The 21,058-nt window shown below is 55.0% G+C and overlaps 2 protein-coding genes across 3 annotated transcripts in view; both read left to right on the top strand.

Annotated features, from left to right (window-relative positions):
* The window catches only part of FBRS (fibrosin), a 31,405-nt gene extending 24,923 nt beyond the window's left edge, over nucleotides 1-6,482 (top strand). The window contains exons 15-19 of the mRNA XM_074956601.1: nucleotides 2,903-3,035; nucleotides 3,351-3,434; nucleotides 3,600-3,683; nucleotides 4,266-4,485; nucleotides 4,838-6,482. Coding sequence (XP_074812702.1) covers nucleotides 2,903-3,035; nucleotides 3,351-3,434; nucleotides 3,600-3,683; nucleotides 4,266-4,485; nucleotides 4,838-5,492 — 1,176 coding nt within the window. The 3' untranslated portion in view covers nucleotides 5,493-6,482. The remainder of the gene's footprint in view (nucleotides 1-2,902; nucleotides 3,036-3,350; nucleotides 3,435-3,599; nucleotides 3,684-4,265; nucleotides 4,486-4,837) is intronic.
* Nucleotides 6,483-13,087: 6,605 nt separating this feature from the next.
* Nucleotides 13,088-21,058, top strand: part of SRCAP (Snf2 related CREBBP activator protein) — a 28,117-nt gene continuing 20,146 nt past the window's right edge. Inside the window, exons 1-7 of one of the 2 annotated variants that reach the window (XM_074954312.1) lie at nucleotides 13,088-13,257; nucleotides 14,467-14,699; nucleotides 16,259-16,498; nucleotides 16,863-17,048; nucleotides 19,032-19,172; nucleotides 19,605-19,839; nucleotides 20,177-20,427. In XM_074954312.1, the coding sequence (XP_074810413.1) occupies nucleotides 14,655-14,699; nucleotides 16,259-16,498; nucleotides 16,863-17,048; nucleotides 19,032-19,172; nucleotides 19,605-19,839; nucleotides 20,177-20,427 (1,098 nt within the window). In that variant the 5' untranslated portion in view covers nucleotides 13,088-13,257; nucleotides 14,467-14,654. The remainder of the gene's footprint in view (nucleotides 13,258-14,466; nucleotides 14,700-16,258; nucleotides 16,499-16,862; nucleotides 17,049-19,031; nucleotides 19,173-19,604; nucleotides 19,840-20,176; nucleotides 20,428-21,058) is intronic. The other variant, XM_074954311.1, reaches the window with a different exon arrangement.

Raw genomic sequence — 21,058 nt, 5'->3', positions numbered from 1 at the left:
TAGTGCCTGCATTCTCTCCTACAGCTACCTAGGTTAATGACAGGGTTTTTGTTTAAATCAAGAAGTTTTGATTATAGTTTAGTTTAAAGGTTTTAAAGAATGGCAAGTATACCTCCTCCCCTTTCCAAACTCCCTCTCGAAACTCCCTGGTCGCAAAGCACCCTAGAGGCTTTCTCATTGCTTTCTCAAGCCCTGGCGTTCTTGATAGCCCTGCCCTCTGACTGAGGCTAGCCAATGAACAGAGACTTCTAGATTTCAAACCTTGTTTAGAAGCTCACAGCTTCCAGCTGCCGGCCACAGCACATGGTCCTTCAAACAAACAAACACAAGCTCAGCACACAGCAAGTAACCCCCAAACACAAACCCACACTACAGACAGCCACTTACCCCAAGGGTCCCGTATTTGCTCCTCCTTCCCCTGGAGAACTCCCTCTCAAAACTCCCTGTTCGCAAAAACAAATAATGCCAAACCAAACTAATTTCCTTCAAGATGTGACCTATCTTGATTTTAGTAAGGCTTTTAATATTGTCCACCAGACATTCTCATACGCAAAATAGGGTAATGTGGTCTAGATGAAATTACCATGAGGTGGAAAGATTGTAGTCAAAGAGTAGTTATCAGTGGTTTGCTGGCAAACTGGGAGGGTGTATTTAGCGGTGACCCACAGGAGTCATTCTTGGGTCCGATACTATTCAATATTTTCATTAATGACTTGGATAATGGAGTGGAGACTCTGCTTATACATTTTGCAGATGTCACCAAGCTGGGAGGGGTTGCAAGCCCTTTGGAGGACAGGATTAGAATTCAAAACGACATTGACAAATTAGAGAATTTGTCTGAATTCAACAAGATGAAATTTAATAAAGATGAGTGCAAAGTACTTCACTTAGGAAGGAAAAATCAAAGGCCCAATGTGGGGAATAACTGGGTGGTTGCACTGCTGAAAAGGAACTGGGGGTTAGAGTGTGTTACAAATTGAATGAGTCAAGAAGGTGATGTAGCTGTGGAAAAGGCTAATATTGTTCTGGGGTGTATTAGCAGGAGTGTCATATCTAAGACAAGGGAGGTAATTGTCCCCCACTACTCTGCCCTGGTGAGGCCTTAGCTGGAGTACTGTGTCTAGTTCTGAGTGCTGCGCTTTAGGAAAGATGTGGACAAATTGGAGAGAGTCCAGAGGAGAACAACAAAAATGATTAAAAAGTTTTAAAACACCTGACGTAGGAGGAAAGGTTAAAAAAACTGGTCATGTTATTCTTGAGCAAAAAGTCAACTGAGAGAAGACTTGCTAACCATCTTCGAGTAGGGTAGGGGCTGTTATGAAAAAGACTATGATCACTTGTTCTCTGTGTCCTCTGGAGCTAGGACAAGAAGCAATGGGCTTAAACTGCAGCCACGGTGATGTAGGTTAGATATTAGGAAAAACTTTCTAATGCTAAGGGTCTGGACCGGACTTCTGAGGGAGATTGTGGAATCCCTGCCACTGGAGGTTTCAAAACGGGTTGGACAAACCCCTGTCTGCGATGGTCCAGGTTTACTCCGTCAAGGGCACCAGAACCTTTGTAGAAGTGAGCAGCGGAGGGGACAGGCGACATATAACTGTGGGTAGTGGGGAACTACAATTGAAAGGGGTTTTTTTGGCGGGGGATGGGGGCCATGTGACCACCTCAGCAAGCTGTCCTGCTGCTTCCTCCCTCCCCGGGCTGCAGGGACACACAGAGAGTGCAGATGCCAAGGGGAGCACTGTCTCCTCGCTGCTGAGCATCCCACCCCGAGGTGTCCCAAGAAATCTGGGGGTCCACGTAACCCCACGTGCCCCCCAACATGTCGCCTCTGGAAGGCCAATGTGGATTCCTGTGCCCCTTCTCCCTAAGCCTTGTACTCCCCTTCTGCACCCCCTCCCCATGTGGCACCCCTTGCCCTCCAGGCACTTGGTGCAGCCAGTCTTCTACCTCCAGCAGGAGCTCGCCGGGAACCAGCCACATAGCCTGTCCCCCTGCCTTTCCTACCGGCCAGCACCTGCAGCACCATGATCAGCGCCCCTGCTGGTGCTGCTCCACGCTTGCCTGATGCTTGCAGTTTGTGGATGGAGCCCAGTGACTTGTGACTGGATGTCTTAACCAGCGCCCCATTACACCTCTTTTCGTGTAATAATCCAGGCTGATAACAATGATGATCGACACCACTGAACTGCTTCTCTTTTGCTGATGACGCCCAATCAATGGGAAGCTCTCCTTCCCTCTCTTGTAACCTTAGAAAAACAAATCCGGTCTCCTGGTCTGAGCATTAACTGCTACCACGGCATTGTCAGGCGAGGGCCCCAGTTTCACTTGGGGAGGACTGCATGTTTCACATCCCTGGGTTAAAGTAGAATTAAAAAACCCCTTGGGTTTATCAATATTTTTCAATAACCCAAGGCTAAATAATTGTTCTAGGTCTGACCCGTTGTGTGCGGGGAGAAAGGGCTTTTGAATGATACCCCACTCGACCCATTGCTGCTGACGTATTATTAAAACTTCCACCAACCAGAGGACCGGGAGCTGGGGGGACTGTGAGTCCCTCGCAAAGGGTGACACCCGTGAAATGAGGATTCTGTAGTTTTTTTTTTGTTTTTGTTTTTTTTTTTAAACGAATCCGATGACCCCTCCCTCACCTTTCTGCCATTAACTTTCCCCAGAATTACATGTGCTCCCAGACTGTCAGCTCTGGCCCATGGTTCCCAGAACTCCAGGAGGGCCCGTTCCCTAGCACCGAGGAACATGAACCCAGGGACTGATGCCATATGGAGCCCTGGGGAGTAACCATTGGGGGCGACCCTGCCTGGGTGGGGGTGGGCTAGATGGGCCCTGTGAGATGCAGTTAGGTCCCCCCCCTTTGCTGACCTCCTTTCTCCCCTCTCCCCAGCTGATGCAGGGTGATCCCCACAAGCTGGATTTCCGGAACGACCTGATCACCTGCCTTCCTGGCACAGGGACCTTTGGAAGTCTGGCTCATGGCCAGGAGCTCACGCGCCCCGCCACGCTCTTTACCCCCGCAGGTCAGCGCCTTCCAGGCCCCAAGATCCTGCAGCCACTGTCCCCCTCCCAGCCCTGGGTACCCAGGTTATTAGGAAAACTGGGCATAAAAGTGCCATGGGAGTTGGAGGCTTATCTGGGGGAGGGGATACTGGGCTGGTGGGGGATATGGGGGCATTGGAGTTGATTAGGGGAGGGAAGAGACAGGCGACCCGGGGCTGTGGGGGTTGGGGCTCAGGCTGGGGGTGGGAGGGAGGGAGATGATCTAGCCAAGGGCTATGGGCCCAGTAGGGATGAACCCCTCTCAACCAATCTAATGCTCTTTCTGTCTTCCACAGGCGCTGTCCATCCGAGCTCTGGTGCCTCCTTTGGGCCCCCCAGCGCGCCACACAGCTCTTTCCTGGGCCCCAGCACACACCTTGGTAAGAGCTGGGGGCGGGGTACAGGGCACCAGGACTAGGCATGGAGTCGGGGGCTGCACATGAGGCACGTGGGCTGTGCGGCCCACGCCAGGGGTGGGGCACGAGGGCCCCGAGGGGCATTGCTGCGCCCATTCACCCCTCCCTTTCCTCCTCCTTGCTTTTCAGATCCTTTCAGCCGCCCCACCAGCTTCGCCGCGCTGGGGGCGCTCTCCAACGGGGCCTTCGGGGGCCTGGGGAACCCCGCCTTCAGTGAGTAGAGGGGGCGGGGCCACAGGCATGAGGGCGGACTCCAGTGCTGGGAAGGAGGGAGGACTGTTCTATGCCCCATGTGGGGCGACCCCTCGGGGCCGAAGCCCACCTGGGAGGGAGCAGGACCTGCGCGGTGAGAGGCTGGGGGCGGAGCCGGTGAGGGAAAAGTTGTGGAGCCGGGCGAGCTCTCGGGAGTGAGACCCCCATGTGAGAGGAGGTGGGGCCTCAGTGAGCCCTGGGGAAGGGCTTGGGGTGGCACTGTGTCCAAGAGGGACAGTAATTGCCCAGGAACAACCCTGGGGCAGGGCCCGTGCTGGAGCGGGCAGGCGAGCCCCAGGTATTTCTGGGGGGAAGAGGGGCGGAGCCCGCACCTGAGGGGTGGGACCTGTTCTCAGAACCTCTGTAAGCTAATCCCCCATGGGATAAGGCAGGGCCTGGATAGGGAAGGGACATGGGGGCGGGGCCTCCCTTGGCAGAGGTGGAGCCTACGTAGGGAGAGCCCTCGGGATGGAGCCCACTTTGGGAGCGGCGGAGCTAGGTCCTTCCCAGTTTCATGCTCCGGTCTCTGTGTTCCCATCCCAGACTCCAGCTCCATGTTCGGGCAGAAGGACAGCCCTGGGGCCCAGGCCTACGGCAGCCCCCACGACCCATGGAACCGGCTGCACCGCACGCCCCCCTCCTTCCCCACTGCCCCCACCTGGCCCAAAGGGGGTGCTGGTGATGCAGCTGAGCGTGGACCGGCCCAGCACGAGAAGGAGCCGGACAAGCGGGAGGTGCCTGCCATAAAGGACGAGAAGGACAGGTATGAGGTGGGGGCAGGCCAGCTGGGTGGGTAGGGGTCAATGTAAGAGGGCCGGGGATGAGGGTTGCAGGGCTGGCTGAGGATTGTTGGGCGGTCAGGGTGGGATGGGGCAATGAGGTCCAGGTGCAGGAGCGGGGACTGATTCTGGGGAAGGGGGGACGGGCTAGCCGGAGATTGGGAGGGGATCGGGGCTGGTGTGGGGGAGGAAGGGGATGGAACGGCTGGGGATTGAGGAGGGGGATGGGACGGCTGAGGAATGTGGGGGGATCAGGGACTGAGGAGGAGGGGGACGAGTTGGACATTGTGTTGGCCTCAGCCCAGTTCGTGGCACTAACCCCCAGCTCTGTTCCAGGGACACCCTTTTCTCCAGGCCGCCCCCTCGTGCTTCGCCAGTGCCCCTCCCCACTAAGCACCCTGCATCCCTGGGGCTGGAAGACGGCCCCATGCGGGCACACAGTGAGCCAGGCCGGGAGCAGCGTTACGGCAGCCCAGTGGGGGGCCGGGCCTCACGCTCACCCTACCCTGACCCTGCCCTCAAGAAGGAGGTGAAGGTGAAGGAGGAGCCGGAGCTGGGTGTCCTAGAGGGGGCACTACGGGCGGGCGGGCCCTTCCCCGGGGCTCTGCATGTCTCCCACCCGCTGGGGGCGCTGGCCGTCTTCGAGCGGCCGCAGGGCTCCCCGTATCTGGTGGCTGGGCCGGCCCCCGGTGCCCCCTATGCTGCCCTGGAGGCCTGGCGGGAGCCCTACGCCCTGCCCCGCTATCTAGAGCGCGAGCTGCCCGAGGACTACGAGCGCGCACGGCTCTATGGGCTGGGCCCGCACCCCCCGGGGCTGCTGGCCTATCCCCGGCATGCCACGCTGCTGGCCAAGGCCCCACCCCCAGAGGGGTTGCTTGGCGCCCCTCCGCCCCTCATCCCTGCCGTGCCCGGCGCCCGGCCCAGCTCCCCCCGCCGTGCCCCGGACCTCCGTGAGCTCACCACCGCCTACAAGGACCGGGACTCCAGATAATGATGCCTGTGGGTCCCAGGCCCTGGCATCAGAGATGGCATACCCTCCCCACACTGGGCTGGCTAGGATCCCCCCCCACCCTGCCATTAGGGGCAGAATTTTCCCCCGCCCACCCCAGCATCAGGGGCAGCATGTCCTCCCCACGCCAGGCCAGTCAGCATCCCTCCCACCTAGCATCAGCACTAGTATCCACTCCCCCCAACGTGGCATCAGGTGCAGGATCCCCGCCCCCATCCCTTGGACTGGCCAGGATCAAGGGTGAGAGCGCTGAGGAAACTGCCCCCCTCTCGGCCGCTACGCACGGTCAGAAGGGATGGGAGGCAGGACAGTGGGGTTCAGGGTGTGGCTGTGCCTCCCCATCTCCCCCTGGCCTGGCTGGGTCCAGGCGAAGGAGGGTTGGCATTGCGTGCCCCACGTTGTCCCATGGAGAGGGCTTGGGGGAGAAAGACCAGCTGTCGGGGTGTTCTCTACTGGACTGGTGGGGTTTAGATCTGGGTTGTTGGGATCATCCTAGGGCGGGTGGCGGTTAGAGGTGTGGGTTAAAGGGCGATCTCCCCAAGCTCATGGGGTTTCAGGGCAGGAGTCTGGGCTTCAGGTTCCCTAAATCTCCCCGTAAGTGGGGATTTTGGGGGGGTGTCTTGCTTTGCTCCCCTGTGGACTGGGGGGAGGGGGCAGGAGTGGAGCTGGGGCCCCCAGCCTAGTGTAAATAGGTCCCTGCTACCCTCAGGTGAGCTGGGTTTTGTACATTTATACCAGGTTTGAGGTGGTGATTTTAAAGGATCCCCCCCGCCCCTCTTCTCTCCCCTCATTTTTAATGTACCGCGCTTTTTTCTATTTCTGTATCGACGTTGTGACGCTCCCCTCCCTCTCCCAACTGGACCTGATCGGAAAGGGATAACACGGCTGCAGGGGAAGGGTAGTGGAGACCCCCGCCCCTTGCATTGGACACTGCCGGTTCCTCCCCTTCCTCTCCCCCCCCCGTTTAATTAAACCCCAGATTGGTGCTTCTGGATGGATTCCTCTTTGTGATTTCTTCTACCTGGGGATGGGTGAGGGATCCGAGTTATAATCCATGGTAGCAGGATCTGAACATGCCAGTGATTAAATATTCAGGCCCAGGGCTGGGAGTCTCTGGGGAGGAGTGGGCAGCTGGTGCCTTGATGCAGTAAAATGAGGGAGGCCATATGCGGGCTGATCCTGGGGTTCAGGCCCCAACTCAGGACACCTGGGTTCCATTCCTGGCTCCATTGCAGGCTATGGGTGACCCTGGGCACGTCCTTAAATCTCTCTGGGCCGTATCTGTAAAACAGGGAGAATTGTCCTTCCCTTTGTCGATTTAGATTGTGAGCTTCCTGGGGCAGGGACTCGTATTCTCTCTCTCTGCAACACCCAGCACAATGGGGGCCCCAGTCTCAGTTGCGGTCTGGGCAGCACCCTCCACAGTGGGAGCCCTGATCCATTTGGGGAGGGATCTGGGCAGAGCCTGGGGTGATGGCAACCCCAATCTCGTGCAGGGTGAGGTCCATGTGGCCCCCAGCATGACACGGCCATGATCCTGTGCGTGACAGATCCGTGCGGCCCCCGGTGTGATGCGGCCCCAATCCTGTGCAGGGATAGATCCGTGCAGCCCCAATCTTGTGCAGGGAGGGGTCTGTGCAGCCCCTGGTGTGACATGGCCCCAAACCTATGTGGGGAAAGGGCCGTGCGGCCCCCGGTAAATTGCAGCCCCAGTCCCAGTTAGGGAGGGGTCCACACTGCCCCGGATGCAACAGCAGCCCTGATCCGGGTCGGAGAGGGGTCTGCATGATTGCTGGTATGCCAGCGTTCCTTTACAGCTGGAAAGACTCTCCCTCCCCCAGCTCTGGGAGGTTTCCGGAGCATTCTCCACCCAAGACCACGCTCCCCATCCCTCCTGTTCCACTAGTACAAAACTACAAGGGGACAGAAGCCCCCTGATTCCCTGCCCCATCTTTTGCAGGTAAGATCCACTGGCACCTGCCCTTAGATTTTCTCTGTGCTTCACTCCCGTGGCAGTTGCATTTTGGCAGGGCCGTGCCAGTGCATTGCAGGGGCGCTTGGCACGTGGGCGCTCTTTCTCTCCCCAAGAGCCTGCTACAGCAAGCAGAGTACAGGAGCAGCTGTGGAAGCCTGCAGCACCGACCAGGCCAGTAGGAGGTGCTTTATTGCTGGGGAAATGGTGAGAGCAGAGAGGTCTGGGTATTTCTAAAATGTGGGGCTCCTCTCCCAACTACCAGCTGCTGACACAGCCCTGACCCTGAGCTTCCTCCATGTTGGGCATTATGCTCCAACCCAGAGCCAATCATGTTTAAGTGAGGTTCTGTATACAGAAGGAATGAAATAGGGTTGGTGGGAGGGCTGGGAGCTAAGACTCTTGGGTTCTATCCCCAGCTCTGGGAGGGGAATAGCATCTATTGATTAGAACATGGGGCACTGGGAGCCTTAAGGATTCAGCAAATGGAAAAAATGCTCCATGTTACAGAGGATTACTAACAATTATCTATTGCAGTCAGGATGAGGCGCTCTACAGCCCAGGAGCTTATTCCTGGCCCCAAGAGTTTAGAATGGGCCTGCACTATCACGGTGCTACAGCACTCCCGAGAATGAATAATTATCATTCGCAGTGCAGGGGACATTGTGGCCCAACAGAACCCGAGGCTAGAGGTAGGGATGCCTCCTGTTGTGCAGTGATATGCTGACCCATTTCCCCCAGCAGATAGAGCCAAGAGCAATAAGGGAGTGAAGGGGGTGTCATTCATACTGAACAAAGCCTGTTCAAATGGGAACAAGAAAGAACCCAGATCTCAAGGACTAGGGGGAAGATGAGCCCTAATGGATCCTGCTCTGTTAATTCAGAGGGAAGCAGGATGTTCATGGAAAAGTTGCTGGATGGTTCAAGTGCATCTGACTGCTGTCCCCAGGGGGCAGTAGTGAGAAAGCAGAGGGGATGGATTTGTTTGCAATGTATGATTTGATAGCATCCTATTACCTTGAAATGGGATTTGAAAAGCTACTTTTCTGTCCACATACATCCTTCTCTCTCCACCTATGCGCATGCATGCCCCTTCCTCCCTCCACATATCGCTCCTCTTCCACATCCCCCATCTATCCTTATCCACACCCCTGTATCCCTGCCTCCCTCCACATCCACACTGCTCCATCCACACCCCTTTATCTGTCCACATCCACACCCACCTAATCTGTCCTTCTGAATACATCCAGTCCATCCATCCATCCCTATATACTGGCTGTCTGTATCCATCCCTTCCCATACACGCTCATCTATATCCATCCCTCTATATGCACATCTTTCCATCCATTCATCCCCATATGGACCCCTCTATCCATCCTCCCCCACGCCCCATGTATCTGTCTCCATACACTCAGACCTACACTCCCCTTACTCATTAGCTACTGGGATTATTTATGCAGAAACAGGGTGGATTCTTCCTCAGGTGGAGTGTTTAAATAAAGACAAGATGTCTTTTTCTCAACTCTGCTCTAGATCAGCCAGGGAGGTGTGGGGCTGGATGCAGGAAGCATTGGGGGAGGTTACCAGCCCTGTGGGATTCCAGCTAGATCATCTAATGGGGCCTAATTCGTGGCCCCAAGAGTTTAGGAAGCGATAGCACAGGCCTGGCCACTTGCGCTCTCTCTCCATAAAGCCCAGCCATGGCTCCATCTAGGTGAAGGCGCTGATCACATCCACACACCAGCACCAGTAAAAGGGGCATGGCAGAAAATTTTGCAGAGAAAAATTATCACAAGGTTCTGTTAAGTTTCCCCAGACAGTAGATAGTGACAATCCGCCGTGGTTCGGGTCCCGTGTTCTCCCTGAAGAGTTCAAGGGAAACACCCCCTCAAAAATTGGTGGGGAAAATCCTTGACATCCTTCCATGGAACGACATTTCCCAGCAGCCTCCTCGGCGCTCGGCTGGAGAACTACATTTCCCAGCATCTTCCTGTGTCACTGCCCGCCGCCCGGTCCCACGGAGCTACATTTCTCAGCCTCCCCTTCTGTCCGGGCTCTATGGAATAATATTTCCAAACGCCCGCCTCTGCCGTCCCTCCATGGAACTACTTTTCCCGTCATCACCTGCGCCCTATCTCCGGGCTGGACTCCATTTCCCACAATCCCGTGAGCTCAGCGCTCTTTCTTTCCTCGCCAGGAGTCGAGACTTCACTTCCCGCGCTCCCCCGGCTTCCTCCTCTCGCGAGACTTCGCGGCCGCATTGGTCCTGCTCTGTCCCCTTTGCCCCGCTCGAACTCCACTTCCCGTCATCCCTCGCGCCTCTGACTGTGTCTCCCTTTCACCTCTCGCGAGAGTTGCCGGGCGGCGAAGCGGGCGCGGGGGGGGCGGCTCTGGTGGTGGAGGTGGTGGCGTCCGCCATTTTGCCGCGGCGGCTCGGCTCGGCTCGGCGGGGCCTGGTTCGGGGTCGGCATTCGGGTGGGAGGGGCCAGCGCGGGGCTGATCGGGGCCGGCGGGGCCCGAGCGCGGGGAGGGGCGGGGTGGCTGCGGCCGGGGGGCTGCGGATGGCGGCGGATCTTGCCCGGCGGCGGCGCTGGGGCTGAGGCGGCGGCAGGAGGAGGCGGAGCAGGAGGCGCCTCCCTCCCTCCTCCCCCCTCCCACCCAGGTAAGATGGCGGCCCGGCCGGGGCTCCGCGCTCCCCCCCCGCCCCTACCCATAGGGGCGCGAGACGCGCTTGGGGAGGGAGGGGGCGCGAGGGAGGAGGGAGCGCGTGCGTCGCCAACGGCCGCTCCCCCCTCCCCGCGCGGCACTAACCGCCGCCTTCCCTGGCGGGGGGAGCCTCGCTCTGGGGCGTCCGGGGCAACGGGGATGGGGTCAAAGGGCAAAAGGGTGGTGGGTTGGGGTGTGCAGGGGTCAAGGGTCAAAAGGGTGTTGGCGTGGGCGGTAGGGATCAGAGGTTAAAGGGTCAGAGGGCAAGGCGTGGGTTAGGGGTGGGGGTCAAAGGGTGGTGGGTTCATAGAATCCTAGAATCTCAGGGTGGACCTCGGGAGGTCACCTAGTCCAGCCCCCTGCTCAGAGCAGGGCCAATCCCCAATTTTTGCCCCAGATCCCTAAATGGCCCCCTCAAGGATTGAACTCACAACCCTGGGCTAAGCGATTGCCTAGTTAGGCACTGGGGATCAAGGGGCAAGAGGGGGCTGGGTTGGGGCTGATGGGATCAAGGGGGAATAGGGTTAGGGGCTGAGGGAGGGCAGAGGTTAGAGGTCAAAGAGCAAGTGGGGTTGGGTTGAAGTGGGTCAGTGGCTATGGAGTCAGGAGCAGCACAGCTAGTGGGATCTGACAGTGCAGATCTGAGGGTGTCTGAGCGGGGTCGGGGGGTGTCAGAGCTTGTGCAACAGGTGGTTGCGGGGTCAGTGGGGCAGGGAACATCAGGGTTGATGGGACAGGATCAGGAGTTGGCCCAGCAGGCAGCCATGGGTTTAGTGGGGCAGGGGACATCGGTGTTGGCACAACAGACAGTCATGGAGTTTGTGGGGCCAGGGGCACCAGGGCTGGTGGGGCCGGATTAGGGGGAATGGGAGTTTGTCAGTTTGGGTCAGGGGTTGCTGGGGGACAGTGTGCCAAGATTGGTAGTGACAGTAGAGGCAGGACAGTCTCCGGGCAGGACAGAGGTGGTTGACAAAAGGGAGTCGGCAGCGCGGGGTCTTGGGAAGAGGGAGATGGTGGGCGTTGGGGTGTCAGGCTTGGCAAGACAGAGTTGTGAAGTAACGGGGTTGGGGGGATATAGGATGATGGGTTTGGCAGGTTTAATGATACGGAGATCCAGAGTACTGGGGTTGGCTGGATGGGGTCAGAAGGTACTGGGGTTGGAGGTAGAGGGATATGCAGTGACAGGATGGGGTCAGCGGGTGAGTGGGTTAGTGGACTTAGTGACAGTACCCAGGATATCAGGCTTGAAGGACACAGATTACAGGAATATGATAGGGTTGGCAGGACAGCACCAGGGTGTAACAGTGGCAGGACCTGGGATAGTGGGACAAAACCCTGATGTGACAGGCTTGGCAGGATGGGTTCAGGAATCAAGGGCACTGGAGGCAAAGGTGGGACTGGGTAAGGAGGTGGTAGAAGCGTCTGGGATGGTGGGAAAAGGGGTGACGTGGCTCACAGGCTGGGACCGGGGACTTAGTGGGTTGAAGGTGGTGGGAAACAGAGTGGCTGAGTTGTCGGGACAAAGTCCAGAGGTGCTGGAGTTGGAAGAGGCAGTGAGATGGGGACGTGGGGTGGCAGGATATGGGGGGATGGGGCTGGAGGGACAGGGTCGTGTATTGGGAGTGACAGAGGCAGTGGGGCTCGGGATGGCAGGTTTGGCATTGGAAGGGCACAGCGTGAGGGAGTTAGTGGGACAGGGTCAGGCCTTGGCAGAGTTGGTGGTGGCAAGGCATGGTGTGCAGGCGCTGGCAGGACAGGGTCATGGGTTGGCAGGCGAGCGACCTGGGGTGACAGACTCGGTGGGGTGGGGGTTGGCAATGGAGGGATACAGGGCAAGGAGGTTGGCTGTACGGGGTCAGGGGGTGACAGGGTTGGAGGTGGTTGAGCACGGGCTCCCTGGATTGTCGGGACATGATCAGGGGGTTCCAGGGCACAGCATCGCAAAGTGGGGTCAGGAGGCACCTGAGTTAGCAAAAACAGGACACCAGAGGCCGGGGTGGGCACATTAGGATCAGGGGATGACTGAACTGGTGGTGGTGGGACACAGGGTAACTGGCCTGATTGGGTGGGGAAGTGGGGCTGTGGGATTGGCAGGGATGGGACAGGGCATAGGTAACAAGGAACAGCTAGGCACATGGGATCAGGAAACAGGAAGGTGTAATAGGATTGGGGCTTATGGGGGTCAGGGTAGTGATGGGGAGGACACACAGGTTGCAGTGTGGGGATGCAGTAATGTGGTGAGCAGGATGAAGTCAGTAGGGTGGGGAGGCAGGGTTTAGCAGGTAATGACAATGGGATGGAGCGACAAGGGATGGGTCAGGAAGGGGTCACAGGGTGGGCCAAGATTGGATGTAATAAGGACACCAGGGTATCAGCAGATCAGAGGGTGGGAGATTAGAAAGTGGTGAAGGGCTGAGAAGGGCTAATATGGGATAAGGGATACGATACAGTAACAGAATGGAGCAAGGTGGCAGACAGGGAAGTGGCCAGGATTAGAGGAGAGAATGCAAGGGTCTGGGCTCCTAACTCCCTTGCAGACAAGCCAAGCCAGCAAGCTAAGTGGAGATGGGTTATACCTGCCTTGACGACATCTAGGCATTGCTGTTGGCGGCCAGCTGTCTCCCAGGCTCCGCATTAGGACAGACAGGGTGTCCCCGTCCCTGCCTCTCCCCAGCACCCTCAACAGGTCTCTGCCTTTCCCCATAGGCAGGGATTTGGTAGCTGGTGCTCAGAGAAAATTCTCCATTATATCCTGCAGCTAGGTCCATAGTCTGCCAGCTGCATTTCAGGCCCAGAGAGACAGGTTTAGCTAGACCCAAGGACTGTTCTGTGCGAGCCATGTTGGACCAAGGGCACAGGGAAAAGTGGGAGGAACGGGGTGGGGGGGTCTGTATCCCTGTGGAGTACCCTTCCAAGGAAAGGGCTGGGATTAGAAAAGTGTGAAGGGAGAGGGAAGTCTGGAGCCATGCCCCCATCCTGTCCCATCTTGCTGCAGGAGCGGTCTTCCCCGGGAAAGAGAAACCGTGGAAGTGGAGTCTGACGAGGAGGAGGAGTTCTCAGCTCACACAGGTATGGCTGGGATATGCTCTCTGGTGGCTCAGGGCTTTTCCCCCCTCTTGGGGGAAGCCAGCAGTGTAGCATTGCCTTTGCAGCAGGAAGCTTTGGATGTTCTCCAGAGCTGTGTCACGTTTCACCCCATAGGCAGGTGCATTTCAGCAGCAGGCAAGTGAATCCTTCCCCCTGTAAGAAACCCTTTTGAGATCCCAAATTCAAAAGTGATGGAAAAATACAGATCACTGATGAAAAGGGCTGAGGGATCAGATGGGCAGAGATTGGTTATGGATTCCCTGTGTCAAACTGGGAAGCAGCCGTTCTTGGGGGAATCCTGACAAAGAAGGTGTTGCGTTTCCAACTATTTAAAAATATTGTTGTTGACTTCAGGTTTCCTCCTAGCGTGAAACAAAAACATCTTGAACACCATGGGCCTGTCTTCTTGTTCTATTGTCGTGTGGCACTTAGTGCAGTGGGGTCCTGGTTTGTGACTCATGCATCTAGATGCTACTGTAATAATAATATGAATAAGATCCTATATGAGCATTCTTGCTAAATAAATTGATTTCAGCTGCAAGCCTCAGTCCTGGACGCATTAAAAGTGGACTTATACTAGCAATGCTGAACTTGGAAACTTCCCGATCAACTCTTTCGACTTAAGGCAGTAGACTGTGTCTGTATGATGGAGTTGCCACAGCACATGTCGATTGGTGTAATGTAAATCAGTGCAGATTAACTTAGGTCAGGCCAAGTTCATGCTTATCCCAACTTCAGCAGCTGTTAAAATATGAACAACAATTGAAATTAAAGTGTCGTGTGTCCTGAGCTTAGTTCCCAGTTCTTGGTAGTTGATTGACAGGTAGAACTGGCAGCAAAAGGCAGTGTAGTCAGGGAGGGAGTTTTTCCCCATTATAAAACTTATTTTTTTTCACTGAAGATGAACGTCTACAGCACAGAGCCAAGGAATCCTAGCTCTGTTCCCTCCTGCTCTAACCCACTAGACCCCACTCCTCTCACAGAGCCAGAGCTAGAGCCCAGGAGTCCTGACTCCCAGCCCTTGCTGTAACCACTAGACATACTCTCATCTAGTTCTATTTCTGCAAGGTGAGTCTCCCCAGAGGAGATGGGTGTTGCCTTCTGAGTATGGGCAGCTTTCGGTAGCAGAGGAGTCCCTTCAGCTGGCAGCGTGAATACACAGTTGATGGCTACTTCCCCATCTCTTGCCAGGTGATTCAGAGACAGGCAGCCCCGAGCGCAGGCTGGGCTGCCAGGGGACCCAGGAGCTGGACAGTTCGTCCCAGCGGTTGCTTGACCAGAATGAGGCCGGTTCCCAGCATGCACTGGAGCAGGACGACAGCACTTCGGCCACGAGCAAAGCTATCGGGGCGCGAGGCGAAGAGCAAGGGAGCAGTAAAATGCAGAGCAATCCTCCCCAACAGCACCATGCACTGCGCAGTGAGGTAGGGGCTCCCAGCCTGGCCTTGGAGCTGACCAGGAACAGACTGCATTGCTGCCTGGGTGGGAGAGCTGGAGAAGCGCGAATGCTGCTGGGGGTTCAGAAAGGGGCGCTCTCCTCTCCCAGTTAGTGCTGACCCCAGTGTGGTACTTGGGGAAGCTGTGCTGCAAGGAGCAGCGCGGGGGCTCACTAACGGGCTCCCTCCCCTCAGTCACTGCTGACCCCAGCACCTGGGGGAGCTGTGTTGCAGGGTAGGGAGCGCTCTCACTTTAAAGTCAGTGGGCGCTGTGCTGTATGGAGCAGGGTGGAAGCTTAGTAGGGGGTGCTCTTCCCTTGCAGTCAGTGCTGGCCCCAATGCCGTGCTGGCAGTCACTACTGCTATGTCTACTTTACAAAATGATGTCGACCTAACTTATGTCAGCGTACAGCCACTGCAGTTGTTATATCGCTTGTGTGTGTGTGCACACTTGGCTCCTTGTGTTGTCGGTGCCTGCTCTCACCAGGAGCACCCGTATTGATGGTATTGTCAGTGTGGGACGGCTCCTGAAAACCAGTAAGAGTCAGCGTGAACAACACTGACGTTGCGTCGACCTAATTGTATAAACTGTGACTCTGCGCCACTCGGGGAGGTGGTGTCACTAAATCAGCGTAGAGAGGCACTTGCATCGGCAGGAGCCGAATTTAAGTGAAGACACTTCCACAGCTACGTCAACACAAGGCAGCCTGTGTTGCCTGAACCCTGCAGTGTAGACCCGGCCTTTGCTGATGTGGGTCTTTCATTAAGACAGTGATACTCGGACTGAGGCTTAGGAGCCGCATGTAGCTCTTTAAAGTGTCTCCTGCGGCTCTTTGCAACACATGATATTAAAACATCGTGTGATTTAATTATTAACCAGTCTAAGTTATTAACCAATCAGGATGTTATTACTATACTATTAATCAGTTGTAGTTGATAAAATAATAATACTCGGTCAATCGTTTTGCTGTGAGAATTAATTATTTTTTATATATATATCTATATGTTACTGTAGTGAATGAAACAATGCATTCACACTACTGCGGCTCTTTTGGGTAATGTTGATCACTAATTTGGTTCCTGAACCACTGAGATCTGAGTACTGCTGCATTAAGAGACTTAAAATAAGTCAACCCCCGTTTCTATTAATGCTGTCCTGGCCCTTTTTTTTTCAAGACCTGGAGTATTAATCTTACTGTCCAAATCTTAAATGTAATTCCATTCTGCTTCCTTAATTCCGTCTGCAGTTTCAGGTGGATATGGGATTCTCTGTCACTTCCCATCCAAAACTGTTATATGCAGCTGATAATTAGAGGCCATGCCTCAACCAAGAGCTGGCTGCACCTGGGTGAGGGATCCCTGTATAAACAGCCCCCCTCCCCACTCCAGAGACTGCTTCATCTCGGCACCAGGCAAGGCTTTCTTGTTCATACACATGGGGAAAAGCACTTTACCGTCCTTAGGCTGAAAGGGCTGCTGAGTTCACTGGTTCCATATGTAGCTGTGGCAGTGGCTGTCCCAGTCATCTCATCCTCTTTCGCCCCCAGATTGCACCAGACAAAATGACGGGGAGCAATCCTGTGTCACCGGCCTCTTCGGGGTCACCTGCCTCCAGTGGCAGCGTCTCGCCACCACACCTCACTCACGATTCCTCCCTGGACAGTCACCTGGGCTTTGATGTGCCCAGGCTGCAAAGCAAAGCTCTGGCGTCCCCAGGAGTTTATGCCTCGGACCCGGCCAGCATGTGGGACAAGACGCATGCTGAGATCGCTGAGCAGGCCAAGCACGTGAGGAGCTGACTGTGTCTGAAGGGTCCCCTGGGCTGGAGCCCTCCATGCTCCCAGGGCCATGACCCAGATGCCCTCAAGGAGCCCATGCCAGGGTGGGGGGTGGGAGGAAGTAGGGGATGTGACCCAGATGCCCTCAAGGAGACCGTCAGGGCAAGGGGGGAGATAATGCCCTGGCTGGGGAGGAGGGGTAATGTGACTCTGAGCTCCTCTAGGTCCCTTACCCCTGTGTCACTGTGGGTCATCTCCTTTTGTTTAGGATCAGATGGGTCTCGGCCCTGAGGATGGTTGATTTACCCCTGCCTTCCAATCTCCCATGATGGGTGGGGGCTGGGATCCCTGCTGACTTGGTGCTATGTTCCAGGAGGCGGAGATTGAGAACCGCATCGCGGAGATGAAGAAGGAGGGCTTCTGGTCCCTGAAGAGGCTCTCCAAGGTGCCGGAGCCAGTTCGCCCCAAGGTGCACTGGGATTACCTCTGTGAGGAGATGCAGTGGCTTTCGGCAGACTTTGCCCAGGAGCGACGCTGGAAGAGGGGTGTGGCCAGGAAGGTGAGTTCTGCCCGTCCCTGGAACAGCTCTGACTCATTTGTTAAGTCCCCTAAAACCCAAAGGTGGGTTTGGATTGTCTTGGAAATTGCTGTGCCTCGAGGAGCTGTAGGGCAGGGTAAATGGTCCAGACTTGGGGGCATTTGAGATAGACCTGTGAAAGTATCACATGACATCAAAAAGTTCTGGGTCTTCTAACTCTCTTTTACACGCATCTGGGGCTGAAACCTATTGCTGTGATCCTCCCCCATTCAGGATTGATCTCAGCCAGCATTTCATACCCACTGACCCTCTGGGAAATGAATAGCACAAGAGTCATTGAGGGTCAAATTTGGGAATTCTAGCACAGGTCAAGCCACAATGCAGGGTGGATTGATTTAAATTGAAGCTATTTAAATTACTAATTTTAATCATGATTTAAATCTGCAAGAAGGTAGCCTTGATTTAAATCATTTCTTTTACTCTCGTTTTGCATTTATACTTTTTAGTTACTTTCCTAAAGAAAGGTTGATTCTCACTGGTTGGTAACTATTACAATATATTGATTTACAACTAAATATAACCTTTACACTAAATTTGGTGCTTCTTTTAGTTAACCAGCAGGATACGCTACTTACACCTTCATTTAAGCAAGTATATAGTTTAACTTACATTTACTCTGATTCTTAATTTTTACATTTTTGTTAGTTTAGAAAACAATGAATGATGCATTTCTTATTTACTAGATGATTTGTTTTTTACATATAATTTGTGCCAAACTCAATTTGGGTGGAGATTCAACTAAAATGCACAAAAACAGCATTTTTGAATGTTTTTTAAATAGTTAAATAAAACTATCTCAAACGTGCTAGATAAATAAGAAAAGTTTATCGGACAGTTTATCAAAATATGTTTTACGTTGAAAACTGATTTATTAAACAAAAGAAGTATTTAGTGCATTGAACTGTGGTTTTGGTCACCATGTCCTTCAGAATTTTAGAACTAATAGATCATGCCCTCTCACGCCTAGTTTTTATTCATAGATTGGAAGAAGAAAACAAGCTTTTCTGCTTTTTCAACACCCAGCTCATTTTGTAACTGAATTATCTGTTCATTGAACTGAATTAGTTGGATAAACTGAAATGAAGCAAATTATTCTGCAGGTGCAGAAGAGGCTACTTATGTCAAAAGCTGGTTTACCACTACAACAAACTCTGGTTCCAGGTGCTTTGCCTGTGACTTCCACCAGTTCAGTGCTTTATCTTTCTTTAAAACTTGGGAACAAATATGAACTGCTAATTTTTGTATTTAATTGTAATTATTTTGTAGACTCCATAGATTATAGTAAATTGAGGTCTTAACATGGGTTGTCATTTCAAATTTAACTTAAATAGGTTTATTTTAAAATATAAACCTGTAGCTAATTTAAATGTTGAAATCTAATTTTAAAAAACACTTAGATTTTTGTTCACCATGCCATGCCAAAGAGGGTGGAAAAGTACATGTGCAGCAGGACAGGGTCTCTGTTGCAAGGCAGAGAGTTTGCAGGTCACTTGGTATCAGGGAAGCTGGATGGCTCCCGTGTTCTATGAGTTCAAGTCCTGCCCTCAGCAGCTTTCTGTGACTGCTGGGCACATTTTGCAGGGGATTTACTAAGGGTTCTGCCCTGAGAGCACACCTTAGGGCTTAAGAGGTGTATTTCCAAGAGCTCTGAAATCCATCCAGGCGACATCTGTCTGTCCATTCATCCAAGCGCCCATCTGTCTGTCCATGTTCCTGTGTTCCATCTAGGCTTGCTCTGTCTGTCCTAGGTGCTGAACGGAAACCTCCCTGACCCTTCTCAAACTGTGGCTGGTGACCCAGCTGTTGGTTGGCAGCATGTCCCTGGGCTGTTGCTCCAGCTAGAGAGATCTCCCCCACCCCCAATACAGTTTGCCCTGGGTTGGTATAGCCCCTGTCTTCCCCCCAGCCATGCATGCATCTCATCCTCCTCCTCCCCTCCCCCAGGTGGTGCGGATGGTGATCCGGCACCATGAGGAGCAGAAGCAGAAGGAGGAGCGAGCCAAGCGTGAGGAGCAGGCCAAGCTGAGGCGCATCGCCTCCTCCATCGCCAAAGAGGTCAAGCAGTTCTGGAGCAACGTGGAAAAGGTGGGTAGGGCGTGCAGCACTGGAGGGAGTGCTCAGGCTGGCTTTGGGCCTGGCCTTTCTCATATAAGAATTGTCACACAACATACAGGCCTCTAGCCTGGTATCCGTGCCTCTTCGCTGCTCTAGCTCAGGCTGTTGGGCTTCTCTGTCCCAGCATCCCCTGCTCTCTGTCATTTCAGCTTGGGTATCATGACTCTCTAGCTCGAGGTCCCTGCCTCTCCTCTACTCCAGGGTGGGTTTCACTAACACAGCGTCTTGTATCGAGCAGTAGAATACAGTCGTCAGAGGGGAAATTTCCTTTTGCCCCTCAGCAGGAAGGTTCTTCAGAAGCGAGGATGACAGGCTAACAATATGCTGCTTTTTGAGACCTCCCGCTTACCCTTCTCTTTCACTTGGATGTCCCTGCCCACCCCCCTGGCCCTCCACTGGCAGGTGGTGCAGTTCAAGCAGCAGTCTCGCCTGGAGGAGAAGAGGAAGAAGGCCCTGGACCTGCAGCTGGACTTCATTGTGGGCCAGACAGAGAAATACTCAGATCTGCTGACTCAGAGCCTCAACGAGACCTTCCCCATAGCCAGCAAGACTGGCTCCTCCTCCCACATCAGCTCCTCCCACGCCGGCTCCACCGCATCCAGTCCCCCGCCACCTCCACACCTCACCGACGAAGAAGGTAGGGAACCCCAACACCCCACATCCCATTCCCTGCTCACCTTGAGCCAGCCAGTCCTCCCCTAGAGGTTAAAGGTCTTGTGTCCGTTTCCCCTGAGTTGGCCAGTCTCTCCTGCCATGGGGCTGGATTGAAGCTGGCACCCTTTAAAGAAGAAAGATTCCATGTCCCATTCCCTGAGCCCTCCAGTCCCTTCCCCCTCCAAGGCCAGATCAGCTGGCGCCCCCTACAGAGGAAAGGCCCCAGATCTCACTCCCAGGGCTCCGTAGTCCCAGGGTTCCCCACTTGCCCTGTCAGTGCCCCAGGTGTATGGTTCACACCCTGCTTCCTCCTCCTGCAGATGGGGACTTCCAGCCCCATGAGGAGTCCGACGACGAGGAGACGATTGAGGTGGAGGAGCAGCAGGAAGGGAATGACTCAGAGACGCACCGGCTTGAGATAGAGCTGCTGAAGCAGGAGAGTGAGCTGCCCCTGGAGGAGCTGCTGCAGTCCCTGCCCGCCCAGATCCTGGAGAATTCCTGCAGCGCTGCCCCCTCCGTCTCCAGCTCCAACAACGAGGAGGAGGAGGCTGCGGGGGAGAGTGATGAGGAGGTAGGGAAACAATCCAAGATGGTAAAGATGACTGAGGGGTGGGTCAGACCTGCTAGGGAGGCTAAGGGGATTGGTGATCAGCGACAGTCTCGGGGCGCTAGACAGGACACCCCTGACTGAGGCAGCGCTTTGCTCGGAGCAAGCACCTCCCTTCTCAGTCTACTGACCTGGAGAGCCAGCTGCACTCGGATCCCTTAAGCCAGTGGTTTTCAAACTTTTTTTTCAGGCGACCCAGTTGAAGAAAATTGTTGATGACCGCGACCCAATGGAGATGGGGATGAGCAGTTTGGGGTGTGGGAGGGAGCACTGGGCTAGGGCAGGGGGTTGGGGTGTGGGGGGATGAGGGCTCTAGGGTGGGGCTGGGGATGAGGGGTTTGGGGTGTGGGAGGGGGCTCCAGGTTTGCGGGGGCTCAGGGCTGAGGCAGGTTGTTGGGGTGTGGGAGGGTGAGGGCTCTGGGGTGGGGCTGGAGATGAGGGGTTTGGGGTGTGGGAGGGGGCTCTGGGCTGGAGCAGGGGGTTGGGGTGCAGGAGGGGGTCAGGGCTCTGGGTTGGGGGTGCAGGCTCTGGGGTGGAGCCAGGAATGAGGGATTTGGGATGTGGGAGGGGGCTCTGGGCTGGGGCTGGGGATGAG

Source organism: Natator depressus, chromosome 6, assembly GCF_965152275.1.
Source record: "Natator depressus isolate rNatDep1 chromosome 6, rNatDep2.hap1, whole genome shotgun sequence".
Lineage (NCBI taxonomy): Eukaryota > Metazoa > Chordata > Testudines > Cheloniidae > Natator > Natator depressus.
This window is presented reverse-complemented; position numbering and strand designations above follow the sequence as displayed.